Here is a 14,538-nt window from a genome sequence, read left to right as displayed (position 1 = left end):
GATGTTAAGTCTAACGTTATTTTAAGCTTATATCACCCGTTTTCGGGTCAGTTGAGAATACACGGATGAACCCTTTGCGTCTTGATTCCATAATCCATACCAACACGGTGAGATTATGTCTCTGCCAAGGACACTCGGCCGATGTTTTTAATCTTCTTCGGCCGAAGACCGGACGACTACGCCGGTGTCCCGAAGGCAAGAACAAGCCACGTGACATTTCCCGTCTATTCCCGGTTCACTGGAACGGGGGCGTCGCCTCGCTCTTTGCCAAGATTGCGAGCGATTGTTTTGATGGCCAGGGGCCTGGTCGACCCTTGCCCCTTGCCGATGATGAAGGACTCCATCGGCAATCTCTTCCTGGCCAGGGAGCGGATACGGAGGATTATTCACTGCCACTGTGAGAAAAAAGATACGTCGTGAAGTGCGGTGAGAGACGTGTGTGCTTACAATGCACGCAAAAGGTTGCCTGATGTCACCCTGACGCCTTTTGTTTCTACCGAATACGCAGAAAGGTTTTGAGACATCGGGCAACTTCAGATGACGCGCCCAGAAGTGGTCTAGCTGGTTTGTTGGTTGAAAGGGCTTGCATCGAGTTCCCCACGTCGCTGAGATGGCTCCGACAGACGAACAACAAAAACAACCGGCTCTTGACGACTATTGGCGAGGTTTACCCGGTGGAGGCAACATTGTTGTGTCCCACACGGCTCCACAAGCTGAGATTGAGCCGTCGGCTCCAGGGTCCTTTTTCGTGTTTTGATATTGCCCCCAGCTGAATCTGATACTCTAGGCGAGAGGACGACGATAAGACCGAGCCCTCTGAACATGTTCTTGACGACCTCGACGTCTTCAACATGCCCAATTGACTCAATTGCTTTAGGAAATAAAGTTCCGAACCGACAATGCGGGTGCTGCCGCGGTGCGTGCCCCGAATCATTCATCCAATCTCTGCCGCATCCTCCCCACACCCTCTCAGCTTCTCCATGCGCTCAACGTTTGCCCTGTCTGGGCAATCTTTAGCACCCCTGACCCCGTAGCCAATCGGCCTGCGAGCACTGCCTTTCTAGCCTCGATCAGGCTTGGGCTTGATACCGGATGACTCGAAATCTCTGAGCGTGACCCACTGCCTTGACACAAGGTCCCGCGGTGACAAGGGTTTGCCTCGCGATTCGGCCGCATGTGCGAGAGAGCAGGCAGCTTCTTTCTGTCTGGCAGAACTGCGGTTGATCGCGTTCCTCTTCCTTCCAAGGGGTGGAGACTGACAACCTTCTTCACTCCCGGGCTTAACACCTAACCTCCGCGCGGGCTTGGCTTCCCTGGTGATTGGTAATGCTGCAGAGGGAGTCAGGATGGATCCCCTGGTGTGTTCTCCATATTTTTTTTCTTGTTGCAAAGGTGGGATGGGGATGAGTATGTAAACGCGGATATCGGCAAACTTTTAAGGTCCGCCCCTTTTGCCTCTCTCTTTGTTATTGAGCAAACGGCCAAGCCTTGGTCCATTGAGTTGTGTGTCTAATCCCTCTTTTAATATCTATTACCTGTAATTCATCCTTACATTTTGTTCAATCTCTTGGTTACACGTCTTTTCAGTCCTTGGACTACGCGGTGGGTGACCTTGGGCTCCCAACACAGTCTCGTATAGAGCACTGTTATTTATATACCAACAACACTCAATTCCATCACCGTCACGACATTGTCGATTCGCAATGGCCGAGAGGGCTCTCGAAAAGGCCGAAGAGGCCATCGCGGCCAACCACCACACTGAGCAGGCCGACCCTGCGTACCGAGCGTCTATGGATACCGAGTCGACCACCCATGGTCCTAGCACTGAGCGACGTCACTCCAAGGCACACCATGAAGGTGTCTCGGTCGAACAGGCTGAGGCTGAATTCGCTGAGCTTCAGCGGGAGTTTACTGGTGTCTCCCGTGCCAGTCGTCGCAAGAGCGTAAAGAGTGTCGACCCTGAAAAGGACGGCGCTGATGGCTCTGACGAAGTCTCCATCTTTGATCTCGAGGCCGCTCTTCGAGGTGGTCTTGATGCTGAGAAGGAGGCCGGAATCCGATCCAAGCATATCGGTGCTTACTGGGATGGACTCACTGTCAAGGGCTACGGTGGCATGTCCAACTTTGTCCCAACTTTCCCTGATGCCTTTGTTGGCTTCTTCGACGTCATCACCCCCGTGATCCGCCTCCTCGGCCTTGGTCCCAAGCCCACCGAGGTTGCTCTGCTGGACAAGTTCCGCGGTGTCTGCAAGCCCGGTGAGATGGTTCTGGTCCTGGGCAAGCCTGGCTCTGGATGTACCACCTTCCTCAAGACAATTGCCAACCAGCGATATGGATACACCGGCGTCGAAGGAGAAGTCCTCTACGGACGGTGGACCAACAAGGAGTTTGACCAGTACCGTGGTGAGGCCGTCTACAACGCCGAAGACGACATCCATCATCCCACCTTGACAGTCGAGCAGACCCTCGGTTTCGCCCTCGACACCAAGATGCCAGCCAAGCGACCCGGTGGCATGTCCAAGGAAGAGTTCAAGGAGAGCGTCATCTCCATGCTGCTCAAGATGTTCAACATCGAGCACACCCGCAAGACGGTCGTGGGTGACCACTTTGTCCGTGGTGTTTCCGGCGGAGAGCGCAAGCGAGTCAGTATCGCCGAGGGCATGATCACCAACGCTTGTATTCTGTCCTGGGATAACAGCACCCGTGGTCTAGACGCCAGTACTGCTCTTGACTTTGTCAAGTCTCTGCGTATCCAGACCAACTTGTACAAGACCACCACCTTTGTCTCGCTCTACCAGGCCTCCGAGAATATTTACAATCTTTTCGACAAGGTTATGGTCATCGATGAGGGTAAGCAGGTCTACTTTGGTCCTGCTACCACTGCTCGAAGCTACTTTGAGGGTCTCGGCTTCGCCCCCCGTCCCCGACAGACCAGCGCCGACTACCTCACCGGTTGCACCGACGAATTCGAACGCGAGTACGCACCTGGACGATCCCCCGACAATGCGCCTCACAGCCCTGTTACCTTGGAGGAGGCCTTCAAGAAGTCGGACGCCAGCAAGGCTCTCGATGCGGAGATGGCCGAGTACAAGGCCACGCTGCAGCGGGAGACCGACAAGCACGACGACTTCCAGCTTGCTGTTAGGGAGAGCAAGCGCGGCACCTCGAAGCGCTCTGTTTACCAGGTCGGCTTCCACCTGCAAGTCTGGGCCCTCATGAAGCGCCAATTCACCCTGAAGCTCCAGGACCGCTTCAACCTCTTCGTCGGATGGTTCCGCAGCATCGTCATTGCTATTGTTCTCGGAACCCTGTACCTCAACCTCGGCAAGACCTCTGCCAGTGCTTTTAGCAAGGGCGGTCTTTTGTTCATCGCTCTCTTGTTCAACGCTTTCCAGGCTTTCTCCGAGCTTGCTGGTACAATGACCGGCCGCGCCATCGTCAACAAGCACAAAGCATACGCCTTCCACCGACCCTCCGCCCTCTGGATTGCACAGATCTTTGTTGATCAGGCATTTGCAGCTAGTCAGATTTTGATTTTCTCAATCATTGTCTACTTTATGACTGGGCTGGTGCGCGACGCTGGCGCGTTCTTCACTTTCTATCTCATGATCCTCTCCGGAAACATCGCCATGACACTCTTCTTCAGAATTCTCGGCTGTATCAGCCCTGATTTCGACTCGGCTATTAAGCTTGCAGTAATTATTATAACGCTATTCGTTACAACATCAGGATATATCATCCAGTATCAGTCTGAGAAGGTTTGGTTGCGTTGGATCTACTGGATAAACGCACTTGGACTTGCATTCTCCAGTATGATGCAGAACGAATTTAGCCGAATCGATATGACATGTACTGCCGACTCGCTCATTCCTTCTGGCCCTGGTTACGACGATATCAACTACCAGGTCTGCACCCTTCCCGGTTCTCGTGGCGGCACCACCTTTGTTTCTGGAAGCGACTACATTGCCCAGGGTTTCTCCTACTTTCCCGGAGACCTCTGGCGCAACTGGGGAATCATCATGGCTCTCATCATCTTCTTCCTCATCCTCAACGTTGTGTTGGGTGAGTTTGTCACTTTTGGCATGGGCGGAGTTGGCATCAAGGTCTACAACAAGCCCAACAAGGAGCGTACCGCTCTCAACGAGAAGCTCCTCGAAAAGCGTGAGGCCAAGCGCAAGGACAAGTCCAACGAAAGCGGTGCCGAGCTCAAGATTGAGTCGGAGAGCATCCTCACCTGGGAGAACCTCAACTACGATGTCCCTGTTCCTGGCGGCACTCGACGACTTCTCAACAATGTCTTTGGTTATGTTCGACCCGGTGAGCTGACTGCTCTCATGGGAGCTTCTGGTGCTGGAAAGACCACCCTCCTCGACGTGTTGGCCGCCCGAAAGAACATTGGTGTTATTACTGGAGACGTTCTCGTCGATGCCGTCAAGCCTGGCAAGCAGTTCCAGCGATCTACCTCGTATGCCGAGCAGCTTGATCTTCACGAGCCTACTCAGACCGTCCGCGAAGCCCTCCGATTCTCTGCCGAGCTCCGTCAGCCGTACCACGTCCCCATGGCCGAGCGCTACGCCTACGTCGAGGAGATCATTTCCCTGCTTGAGATGGAGACAATCGCCGACTGCATCATCGGAGCTGCCGAGTTTGGTCTTACTGTTGAGCAGCGTAAGCGTGTGACTATCGGAGTCGAGCTTGCTGCCAAGCCTGAGCTTCTTCTCTTCCTCGACGAGCCTACTTCAGGTCTCGACAGCCAGAGCGCCTTCAACATTGTTCGATTCCTCAAGAAGCTTGCCTCATCTGGACAGGCTATTCTCTGCACCATCCACCAGCCCAACGCCGCCCTGTTTGAGAACTTTGACCGCCTCCTTCTCCTCCAGCGTGGAGGCCGCACCGTCTACTTTGGTGACATTGGCAAGGATGCTTGCGTCCTCCGAGACTATCTCAAGAGCCACGGAGCCGAGGCCGGTCCTACCGATAACGTCGCCGAGTATATGCTCGAGGCCATTGGTGCTGGCAGCGCTCCTCGCGTTGGTAACCGTGACTGGGCTGATATCTGGGAGGAGAGCCCCGAGCTGGCGGAAACCAAGGAGGCCATCATCCGGATGAAGCGAGAGCGAGAGGCTGCTGGTAACCAGGCGAACCCCGAGCTTGAGAAGGAGTATGCCTCGCCTATGAGCCACCAGCTCAAGGTCGTGTCTCGACGCATGTTCCGATCCTTCTGGCGCTCGCCCAACTACCTCTTCACCCGTGTTTTCAGCCACGTCGCTGTCGCTCTCATTACCGGTCTGACCTATCTCAACCTGGACGACTCTCGATCTTCGCTTCAGTACAGGGTCTTTGTCATCTTCCAGGTGACTGTCCTACCTGCTCTGATCATCACCCAGGTCGAGGTCATGTTCCACATCAAGCGCGCCCTGTTCTTCCGAGAGTCCTCGTCCAAGATGTACTCGCCTTTCAGCTTTGTCGTGTCCATCATCACCGCCGAGATGCCCTACTCGATTCTCTGCGCTGTCGCCTTCTTCCTGCCCCTGTACTACATGCCCGGCTTCCAGACCGACTCTTCCCGCGCTGGCTACCAGTTCTTCATGGTTCTCATCACTGAAGTCTTCGCCGTTACCCTCGGCCAGGGTCTCGCCTCCATCACCCCCTCGCCCTTCATCTCTGCCCAGTTCGACCCCTTCATCATCATCAACTTTGCCCTCTTCTGTGGTGTCACCATTCCTCCTCCCCAGATGCCCGGTTTCTGGCGTGCCTGGCTGTACCAGCTGGACCCCTTTACCCGTCTCATCGGCGGCATGGTGACGACTGCGCTGCACGACCTCCCCGTCGTCTGCAAGCAGGGTGAGCTGAACCCCTTCACAGCTCCCGAGAACACCACCTGCGGTGAGTACATGGAGCCCTTCTTCGCCAACGGCGGCTCTGGATATCTCATCAACAACAACACGCGCGAGTGCGAGTACTGCGCCTACAAGGTCGGCGACGAGTTCTACAGCACCTTCAACCTGTCCTTCGACAACCGCTGGAGGGACCTGGGAATTTACCTCTGCTTCATCGGAAGCAACATCATTATTCTCCTCCTGGGTGTAAGTCTTGCCTATTGTACCGTCACAAGAATGATGCTAATTCTGCGCAGAGTCGATTCCTTAACTTTAACCGACGTTGATGTGTTTATATGGCGTACGGCAAAAATGCAGCCTTGGATAATGGGAAGGCTTGTAATGACATAGACAAAAGTTGGCCACCTAGCACTAAATATATAATATCGTGGACATATCCTGCATATATGAACAAGACTTGATGACTTGATACTGGCCTCGATAATCCTTTCAGTCCTATCCATGCTGTGAATAAGATGCCTTCTCTATAAGCATCAGGAGACTAGAAGCATGCTCCTCGACACTTGACATTCGACCGTCCATCGTCTCGTTGGGAACATCCCGCCAGTCGTTAGGGAAGTCGTTGGTAGGGACAAGCTTCACGACTTGGCCGGCCGTGACAATGTTTTCGCCATCGAGCTCGGTCCGGGACTGGCTGCCCTTGATGGCCCTTGACCACGTCGATAGACTGCAAGCACTCGGCGACACTTGCGTAAGGAAAGGCGTGGAAGATTCCAGTGAAGCATCTGAACTCATTGTAGTTCAAGCCGATCCAACGGGAGTAATCGTCCGCTCGCGAGATACTGACACTCGTTTCCACCTGTTCGAACCAGGTATCGATGTGTCGATAAAACTCGTTTGGGCCTGAGTCGTAGACCCCTTTGAGGTTCTCGAGCCACTGTGGACGTCTGGAGGGCCATTCTGGCACCGCACGGCTCACTCCAGATGATGCTGCCATGGTTGCCAACGATGAGGCTTGGTGAGAGGCGGCAGACGAGGAGGTCGGGCGAGACGAAGAGGGTAAGAAGATTGGAAGAGACGAGGCAGAGGAGCACCGTAGTTGAAGGTAGTCGGAAGTGTCTGCCTCTTTGAGGATGTGGCAGCAGCTGCGCTATGGGCTCTCGCCCGTTTCAGGATGGCGCCGGCCGAGGGCAGTTCTTCTTCATCAGCATCGTCTTTTATAACGATGAGAGGGGATGGGTTGGGTTGAGCTCGCGCTCGCCCCTTTCCCTTGCGCGTGGGAGGCAAAGAAAACTAGACGTCCTTTTCATCGTCCGAGATAAGGTCGACGACTTCTAAGGCCTGGGAGCTTGCGGCAAAGGCTCATTTGTCTTAGTGATAGACTTCGTGTCTGGGATGGGAGAAGGAGCGGGAGCAGTGATGGGGACAGGAACGTGGTCGCACAGGCGTCCGCAGGAACATCTAGCCAGCGGAGGCGCGGAAGGTGGAAGCGTGGTGCCGAGGAACACTACTTCGTTGCCGGCGTCGGTGGAAGGGCCAGCTTTGCTTCGGTCTCTATGGCCTTGTTGAATAAAGGGGCAAGCTCGTGTTTGATCGCCATGGAACCTTCCGTCTTGATTGATTCGGCCTTGACTGGCTCAGTCTTGAAATTCATGTTGAGCGCTTCAACATGGTCAGTCACAATTTTGTCACCATGGAAAGAACACGTACATGGTGTCGTGTCATTGTTCTGGATGTTCGTATATCTGGCGTGACAGGTGCGTTGTGAGATGTGGGAGAGGAGTTTGAACGCGACAAAAGAAATTTGTGGGAAACCATTTGCCTTAGGGCAGGGTGATTCAGAATGGAGAGGGAACTATCGTGAGGAAGGAGCTCTCAAGAGGAAGGTGCACTTGGGTCCTTGGAAGTGGACAAAGGTGAAGCCTTAGGGTGCACGTGCTAAGGATGAGGGTGGGGAAGGAAGTAGTACGACAGCGAAGATAAGGACTCAGAGCGCAAAGACGCGATATACGTAGGCTACCTAGCTACCCAGAGAGGAGAATATCCAGGCATTGCTTGGATAAAACAGTTAAGGGGTGGCAAGTCAGCTGGGTTTGATTGCGCAGCGGACGAATCCTCTCCCATCTACGGCTGAACCGTGTCCAAACACACGCTTGAAGACTACGACTGCTGGGATTTGGAAACTTGTAGTATTTCTCCAGTTTATTATAAGATTTTCCGAAGGCCACTCACACTCCGCGTCTTCAGGCCGACTGCCTATGGCTCCTAGACTTCCCTAGAACAGAGCAACACCCGTCGGATCCAGGCCCCTGGCAGAGTATGAGAAACTCGAGAATCTAATCCTTGGAGAGTTCCAAACTGATTTCATGTGAGAGGAGAAATGAGCACCTCTATTAAAAGAAGACTCGAATATCTTCGAGTTAAGCGAAAACCACCAAACAAGCTTCGAGATCTCAACACCCGTTAGGGAAGAGGCGGCGAATGACATCCCCGGAGAATTGGACCTTCTAAATGCGATGATTGAGGTGTATAAAGCGCTAGATATTTCGTAGACCGAAAAAGAAAGAAAGGCGTGCAGTCGATAGAGTTGCTGAGCTTGCGTATCTGATGAACGACATGGTTACTCGCCACCCATCCATATGACGACAGATATGAGCAAAACAGCCGCTGTCTCTCACCACACTTACATCTATTTCTCTTTTTCAGATTTGAGAGAGGGCCGCGTTGGTTCACCCATTTAATGACGCCGAAGCCCTCTATTGTTCCCGAAACAGCGATGCGAACGCAAAAGCCCCATCACTTGCAAACAGTTGCACGTCGGTGCCAGAACATTCGAAAGGCCTAGACTTTAGGAAAATCGACCATCAGGGTGAAGCTTGAGAATCTCCCGATCGCTTTCTCCGCCTTGCACTTTTCTTTCTTCTCCTGCAACATCACCCACCCGACCGCGAAAGCCGCAGTATGCACGCCCTCCCTCCAAGTACCCCGGTTTTGTGATAAAGCTAACAAGGCTTTCGCCTCTACAGAATCCATTATGTTGTCGGATCAAAGCCTAGCATCGGTCCAGAGGCTTCTTCATGAAGATGTTGACTTCGCTAGATCGCGTACCGTCACCGCCGCCATTTCCAAGCATGGCCAGCTGACGCGGTTCGAGAAGATGCGTCTTGGAGATCTTTTGGATGCATACGTCGAAATGCCCGGGCAGGATCTCAAAGGATCCACGCCTTCTGAGATCTACAAAGAGTTCTTCGGTCACATCTTCAAGTCCTGGGTCTCGACACAAACGACCAACTTGAGAACGGCCTTGCCATCCCGACCCACGCATCAGACTCGCATCGAGCTTGGTGCTCCCCAGGCTGGTAGTACTCCACAAGGAACTAGACGCTCTTATGACGAGATGATGTACGGGCCTGTCTTCCTCAGTATGGAGTTCGACCCAGAGGAGGAAACCTTTGCTTGGACATGGTATGACGGTGACAACAATACCATCAAGCGCAAGAATCTTGAGGTCCGCCTTCCTCGAGGCACGACGATTAAGATTGCCAAGCGCACGGCCATTGAAAACTACGACAACATCGAGAGGGAGCGCATCACTTCCCATAACCGCACCCAGATCATTGGCGCGGCGCGACGTCGCATCAGCAAATGGGCTCAAAATGGGCCAGAGTCCGGGGGCCATGTTGATGGCGAAGACAAGCTCAAGCCTGGCGAAACCCTCCCGCTCCGCCTCGCCAGCGACGTGTGGCTCAAGACGTCCAAAGATAACGCTGATATCGCGGCCTTTATCCAGAGTCGTCGTGGTGGGACGGCTCACTACTAGACCTCATCAACCTTCTCGCCCCTTGTATAACACCATAGTCCCTGCCTGTTACTTCTGTAAGTTTGATATGATCTTTGGGTTGGGATGTTGACACGGTTACTAACAAATCCTACAGCGATGAGCTTTATCAACTCCAGATCCACCCTTCTTTTTTGGCAGCTACCGCAGAAGACCACGATTAGTCACGCCTTTCGCTCTAGCAAGTTACTGCATGATCTCGGTTCTGTTTTTGATCAAGTTTCTAACGAACTTTGCTGCTAGGAGCCACTTCTCAGTGAGTATCGACAACAGCCGCGTTGATCTTTACGGCATCAATGGCCCCACCACGGCGAGCACCACGACGGTCCGAGACGATGAGGATAGCTTTGGGGAATGGAGATACAGGGACGGGTCAATGCAACTGGTTGTTGCCTATTTTATGCTCATGAAAGGCGAAGGGAAACCAGTGGTTAATTACGAGGTCGTAGTAATACTGAAACTAATACAGTGAAGCGCTTTCATTGACCAACATCAAGTGAACGTGAATCGGGAACCACCACGGCCACTGGCACTCAGCCCTAAGCTAACAGAAATACCGCTAATTGTGTCACCGACAGTCATGGCCCGAGCCGCCTCCACACGCGGGCCAGTTCATCGCGCAGTTCTCAAGAGCAGGTCGACGTCCAGTGACCCACCAAATGGGGCTGTTCTCGCATTGCGGCGACTGAGTTGTGGACGCACTCTGTTGGTGCCATGATCATGGGACCCAAAATGTCGGGTCTACACCGTTATTGTGACTCTGAAAAGGTGATGAATGTGAAACTCAGTAGGGGTTGGTATTCTTGAGTCAGCATGAAAAAGTGAGGCGGTTTGCTTTGGGCTTGCTTTGCATTCATATCGTCACAAGCTGAATTTGATTCGATAAAGAACAACCACAGTAAGCATTCACCTCGTCACTATCAGGAATGCTTGATAATCAAAGCAGAACTTGTGGCTTCTCAAACCCGACGACCCGGTCCCCAACCCCGCATCAGGACAAAAGCCCGTGTGAGGCTGTAATTGGCCGCTCTCAGCCAACTTGTTCGAACTATTGTTGTGTGGCCCCGAAGCGCCCCATGGTCCAACCATGGTGCGGGATGATTGCCACAAAGTGACTGATCACAAAGGGACGATCCCCGTACGATTTCTTGGTATAGATATACCTTTTTTTTTGCGAAAAATAAATAGGACAAGGAACCAACGGTGCGATTTGTGAGCAAGTTATCAGCCACGCAAAGTTCCCCGATCGCCGGGGCGCCCCTTTTGCGCCGGCATCTCGTGGAATTCGGGCTTTGCTTTCAGGGTTCAGGGAACGAACCCCCCGTGTGTGTCCCGTCATGGCGGGTCCCTCTGGTGCCAGCACATCGCCTCATGCTGCTGCAATCTGCAACAGACAGCGAAGAACCCACAGCGGGTCTTGGCGTTCCCTTGTGTCGGTACGACGGTGGTTCAAGCTGGTCGGCCTCCTATCAGGGAGAGGGGTTGGCCTGCTCAGGAGAATTTGCCAACGGAGCAAAGCCTCCCGTTTATAGATTGGCGAAGAGGCACAGTCACGACAATGGATCTATTACTGGCCCAAGCTGAGAAAAGAGACGATACAAAAGAACCGCCAGTGCGTCTGCCACCCCTTAGTTCGCCGAACCGAGTTGATGCTTGCTGCTTTCGAAACTTGGGTGAGCTGCTTTTTGCCGTGGGCAAGGCCAAGTGCTGTTTGTTTTGGGCCTCGGATATTGATTGGGCTGTCTCAGTCGATTACTGTGGGAGGCTGCATGAGGGAGGGCCCAAAGATGAGGTCGCGGGCCGCTCGGACATTGTGACCGTCGTGATGGGATTTTGTGAGAACGCCCATGCTTGAAGACATGGCTTTGAGTTGAACGCCTTCTGGACAGATATTAGGATAGACACAAACTGTAAGCACCATCGTCTAGCCCTTCCCCTGGGCTTGGAGGCCATAGCTTCGCTGACGACCTCTTTATCTAAGCAACAACCCAGAAAAGACCCTTCTTCCATGGCTGGCCCTGCAACTCATGCCTGCGGGGATCAACCCCTCCCTCCCGTTGCAACGCTCCAACCCACTGCGGAACCGAGGTGGCCCCTCTGTCTGGCTACTCTCCCTCCCCCGTGTGACCGCCCTGCCTCTGGGTTATGCCATGATCACCGTTATGGAGCCCCCTTCCCGTGGTGTTGCGGCGTGATGGATGGGGAGAGGGGTCGTCATACAGCAGGACCGGACCCCGTACCAATTACCAACACACTGGAACTCCCCTGGGCCTGGGACAGCCACATTTTGCTGTCTGTTGGGAGGGAGACTTTCCCAGGACTCTGGCACTGGGTTTTTTCTTTGCATCCGCGGCCGTGGGAGAGGAGATTTTGCATGATAAAATCTGGATTGCGTGATGAAATTCCAACCGCTGTGACGTTACCATCAGAGACCCAAGCGAGTACTGTTCAAGAGCTACGCGCCGAGGTTACCGACGCAGCGGATGCACCCATGGGTCTCCAGACCCTTTCCAGACGTAGGCTAGGCGGGAGGACCCATGGGAAGGGAAAAAGTAATTTTTCCAAGATCCAACGAGTCAAGAAAAGCGGGTATTGTCCATATCCGTTACCTTGGGCCTCTTTACGCCCTGATACCGACAATCCTTTCCTTGGGGGTTCAAAGCCGACAGGGGGTGAATGGGCATTTTTCTCGAGTCAAAAAAGAAGCATCTCCTCTTTTTTTGTTGTCCAAAAGCTACGCTAGTCCGGTTTTCTTGGTGCTAGCCTCGTCTTGACACACCGTCTCTTTTTAATACCAGGCTCTGCCCACGCCCTCGCCCTCGCCCTCGCCTGGACCCTTTCTTTTCTCTTGACCCCTCTCGACACCACATTTATGTTATTATTTATTTGGATGCAATATTGATATTCTGGCATCTACGTCTGCTCCTCACTCACCTTGTCTGCCAGTTTGTGTCTCTGGTTGAAGCTGTACGTGCTGCTACTCCCATATCTTCCCCCACGTTCGCACACTGTCTAACAGGGTCTTTCAGGCGCATTCTCCGGCATCGCCCACAGTGCTCACTCTGCTATCCAGACGGTGACGTCAGCCCAAAGATCATCGAACGCCATCCCGTCTCAGCTTCCACAGGGAAACCTAGCTTAGCGCACTCCTCATTCCCATCCTATCTCCTTGCTCTTTGACCAGCCTGTTGATCTCTCATTTCTCTCTCTATCGCTTGCTTCATTTTTAATCCCCCTCCTCGCTAAACGTCGAGGATCCAAAACCGCCCCTCGTCGCGCGACATGCGCAATCGCGTTTGCGGCAGACTATGAATTCGCCGCCAAACTCCATCTTGGGCCAATCCAATGGCCAACCAACATCTGCCTCGCCAAAGAAGAACACCTCGAGGTCGGCCAACGACTGCGAACGAACTGCGAGCATGTCGCCCGAAGATGGCGACGACAGCACAGTCCAGTCGAGACAGAACAGTCGTCCCTTCAGTCCACCCTCTCCGTCCTCATCAACCTCCCCCCTCGCCGTCGGATCAACGCATGAAGCCGCCTTAATAAAGAGCATCGAACGAGGCGACTACGCTCCCAACGACCTCGACGAGACCCGCAGCCTTACCGATAGCATTCGACAGCATATTGTGGACGGCGGCCTGCGCTATCATGCCTATCATGCGGGGAAGTACCTGTTTCCCAACGACGAGGCTGAGCAGGATCGAGAGGAGCTGAAGCACAATTTGACGGTGTATTTGTGCGACGGCCAAATGTTCTTTGCGCCCATCGAGGATCTTTTGGAAGAGGGCGCTGAAGTATTGGATCTGGGCACGGGAATAGGAAAATGGTGTATCGACCGTAAGCATTCCCAGCGCATCAAGCGAGCTGCGTTTACTTGGCCATGGTCTCTAACCTATGACAGTCGCCGACAACTATCCAAATTCGCAGTTCCACGGCATGGATCTCTCGCCGATTCAGCCCGACTGGGTCCCAGAGAATGCCATCTTTGTCGTCGACGACATTGAGCACGAGGCCGGCTGGACGTACCCGGAGGAAAAGTTTGACTACATCCACATTCGCCACACAGTCCACTCCATCAGGGACAGACCCCTGCTTTGGGAACGCATCTACCAGTACGTGATGCCGAGTTTCATGTGGGCTGGCCACTCAAGCTGACTTCTTGCGCAGACACCTTAAACCCGGGGGCTATGTCGAAGTTCAAGAGTTTCACTACATAGCTGCCTGCGACGACAATTCATGCGATGGCCCTTATGCTTGGCGGGATTTCATCCGGTACCTGCAAGAGGGCATGGCAGCTCTGGGCACCGACATCCACGGCATCCAGTACGTCGAGGGCGAGCTCTCAGAAGCGGGCTTTGAGGGCGTCACGAGAAAGAACTTCAAGTGCCCCGTAGGACCGTGGCCCAAAAAGCCACGGCTCCAGGAGTGCGGGCATGTCCTGCGCGATGTTATCATGTGGGGTCTCGTGGGTTTGTCTCGGAGGCCATTCCGCGACGGTCTCAAATGGACCATGATCCAGATCGAGATGTTTCTGATAGAGGTTCGCAAGGCCCTCACCGAAGAGGTCAATGGTCTTCCCAAGCACCACACCTACTATCCCTTCCACAGCATCTACGCCCGGAAGCCGCTGAACCCCCCTTCAACGGAAGCGCCGCGGAGGACACCAGCCGCCGAAGAAAGCGCCGAAGAGGCATGAAGCGGAGTCGGGAGATCGGACCGCTAAGCCGACAGCACTCTGCAGGCACGAATCTGCAACCATTTTTACCACACAGCAGCTTACGACACCGCTGCGAATGTCATGACGACTAACGACACATTGTGCATTTTGCATACATCTTCTCAAGCACGAATCAAAGC

The 14,538-nt window shown here is 53.7% G+C and overlaps 4 protein-coding genes across 4 annotated transcripts; 3 read left to right on the top strand and 1 right to left on the bottom strand.

Annotated features, from left to right (window-relative positions):
• Nucleotides 1-1,703: 1,703 nt before the first annotated feature.
• MRS44_005185 (uncharacterized protein) lies at nt 1,704-6,166 on the top strand (the record flags this gene model as incomplete). Its single annotated transcript, XM_046272587.2, has 2 exons — nt 1,704-6,086; nt 6,137-6,166. The coding sequence occupies 2 exons, from the start codon at nt 1,704-1,706 to the stop codon at nt 6,164-6,166; spliced, it is 4,413 nt and encodes a 1,470-aa protein (XP_046135653.1).
• Nucleotides 6,167-6,335: 169 nt separating this feature from the next.
• Nucleotides 6,336-7,494, bottom strand: MRS44_005184 (uncharacterized protein; the record flags this gene model as incomplete). The annotated part of the gene is made up of 3 exons (XM_065622484.1): nt 6,336-6,625; nt 6,688-6,965; nt 7,352-7,494. The coding sequence occupies 3 exons, from the start codon at nt 7,492-7,494 to the stop codon at nt 6,336-6,338; spliced, it is 711 nt and encodes a 236-aa protein (XP_065478556.1).
• Nucleotides 7,495-8,874: 1,380 nt separating this feature from the next.
• Nucleotides 8,875-9,660, top strand: MRS44_005183 (uncharacterized protein; the record flags this gene model as incomplete). The annotated part of the gene is made up of 1 exon (XM_046275466.2): nt 8,875-9,660. One exon carries the CDS (start codon nt 8,875-8,877, stop codon nt 9,658-9,660), a length of 786 nt encoding a protein of 261 aa, XP_046135654.2.
• A 3,326-nt stretch (nt 9,661-12,986) lies between these two features.
• Nucleotides 12,987-14,377, top strand: MRS44_005182 (uncharacterized protein; the record flags this gene model as incomplete). Its single annotated transcript, XM_046270629.2, has 3 exons — nt 12,987-13,518; nt 13,583-13,793; nt 13,849-14,377. The coding sequence occupies 3 exons, from the start codon at nt 12,987-12,989 to the stop codon at nt 14,375-14,377; spliced, it is 1,272 nt and encodes a 423-aa protein (XP_046135656.2).
• Nucleotides 14,378-14,538: the final 161 nt, after the last annotated feature.

This window comes from Fusarium solani, assembly GCF_023522795.1.
Source record: "Fusarium solani strain SB1 chromosome Unknown bctg00000002, whole genome shotgun sequence".
Lineage (NCBI taxonomy): Eukaryota > Fungi > Ascomycota > Sordariomycetes > Hypocreales > Nectriaceae > Fusarium > Fusarium solani.
The sequence above is the reverse complement of the archived record's forward strand: the minus strand, read 5'-3'. Positions and strand labels throughout refer to the sequence as shown.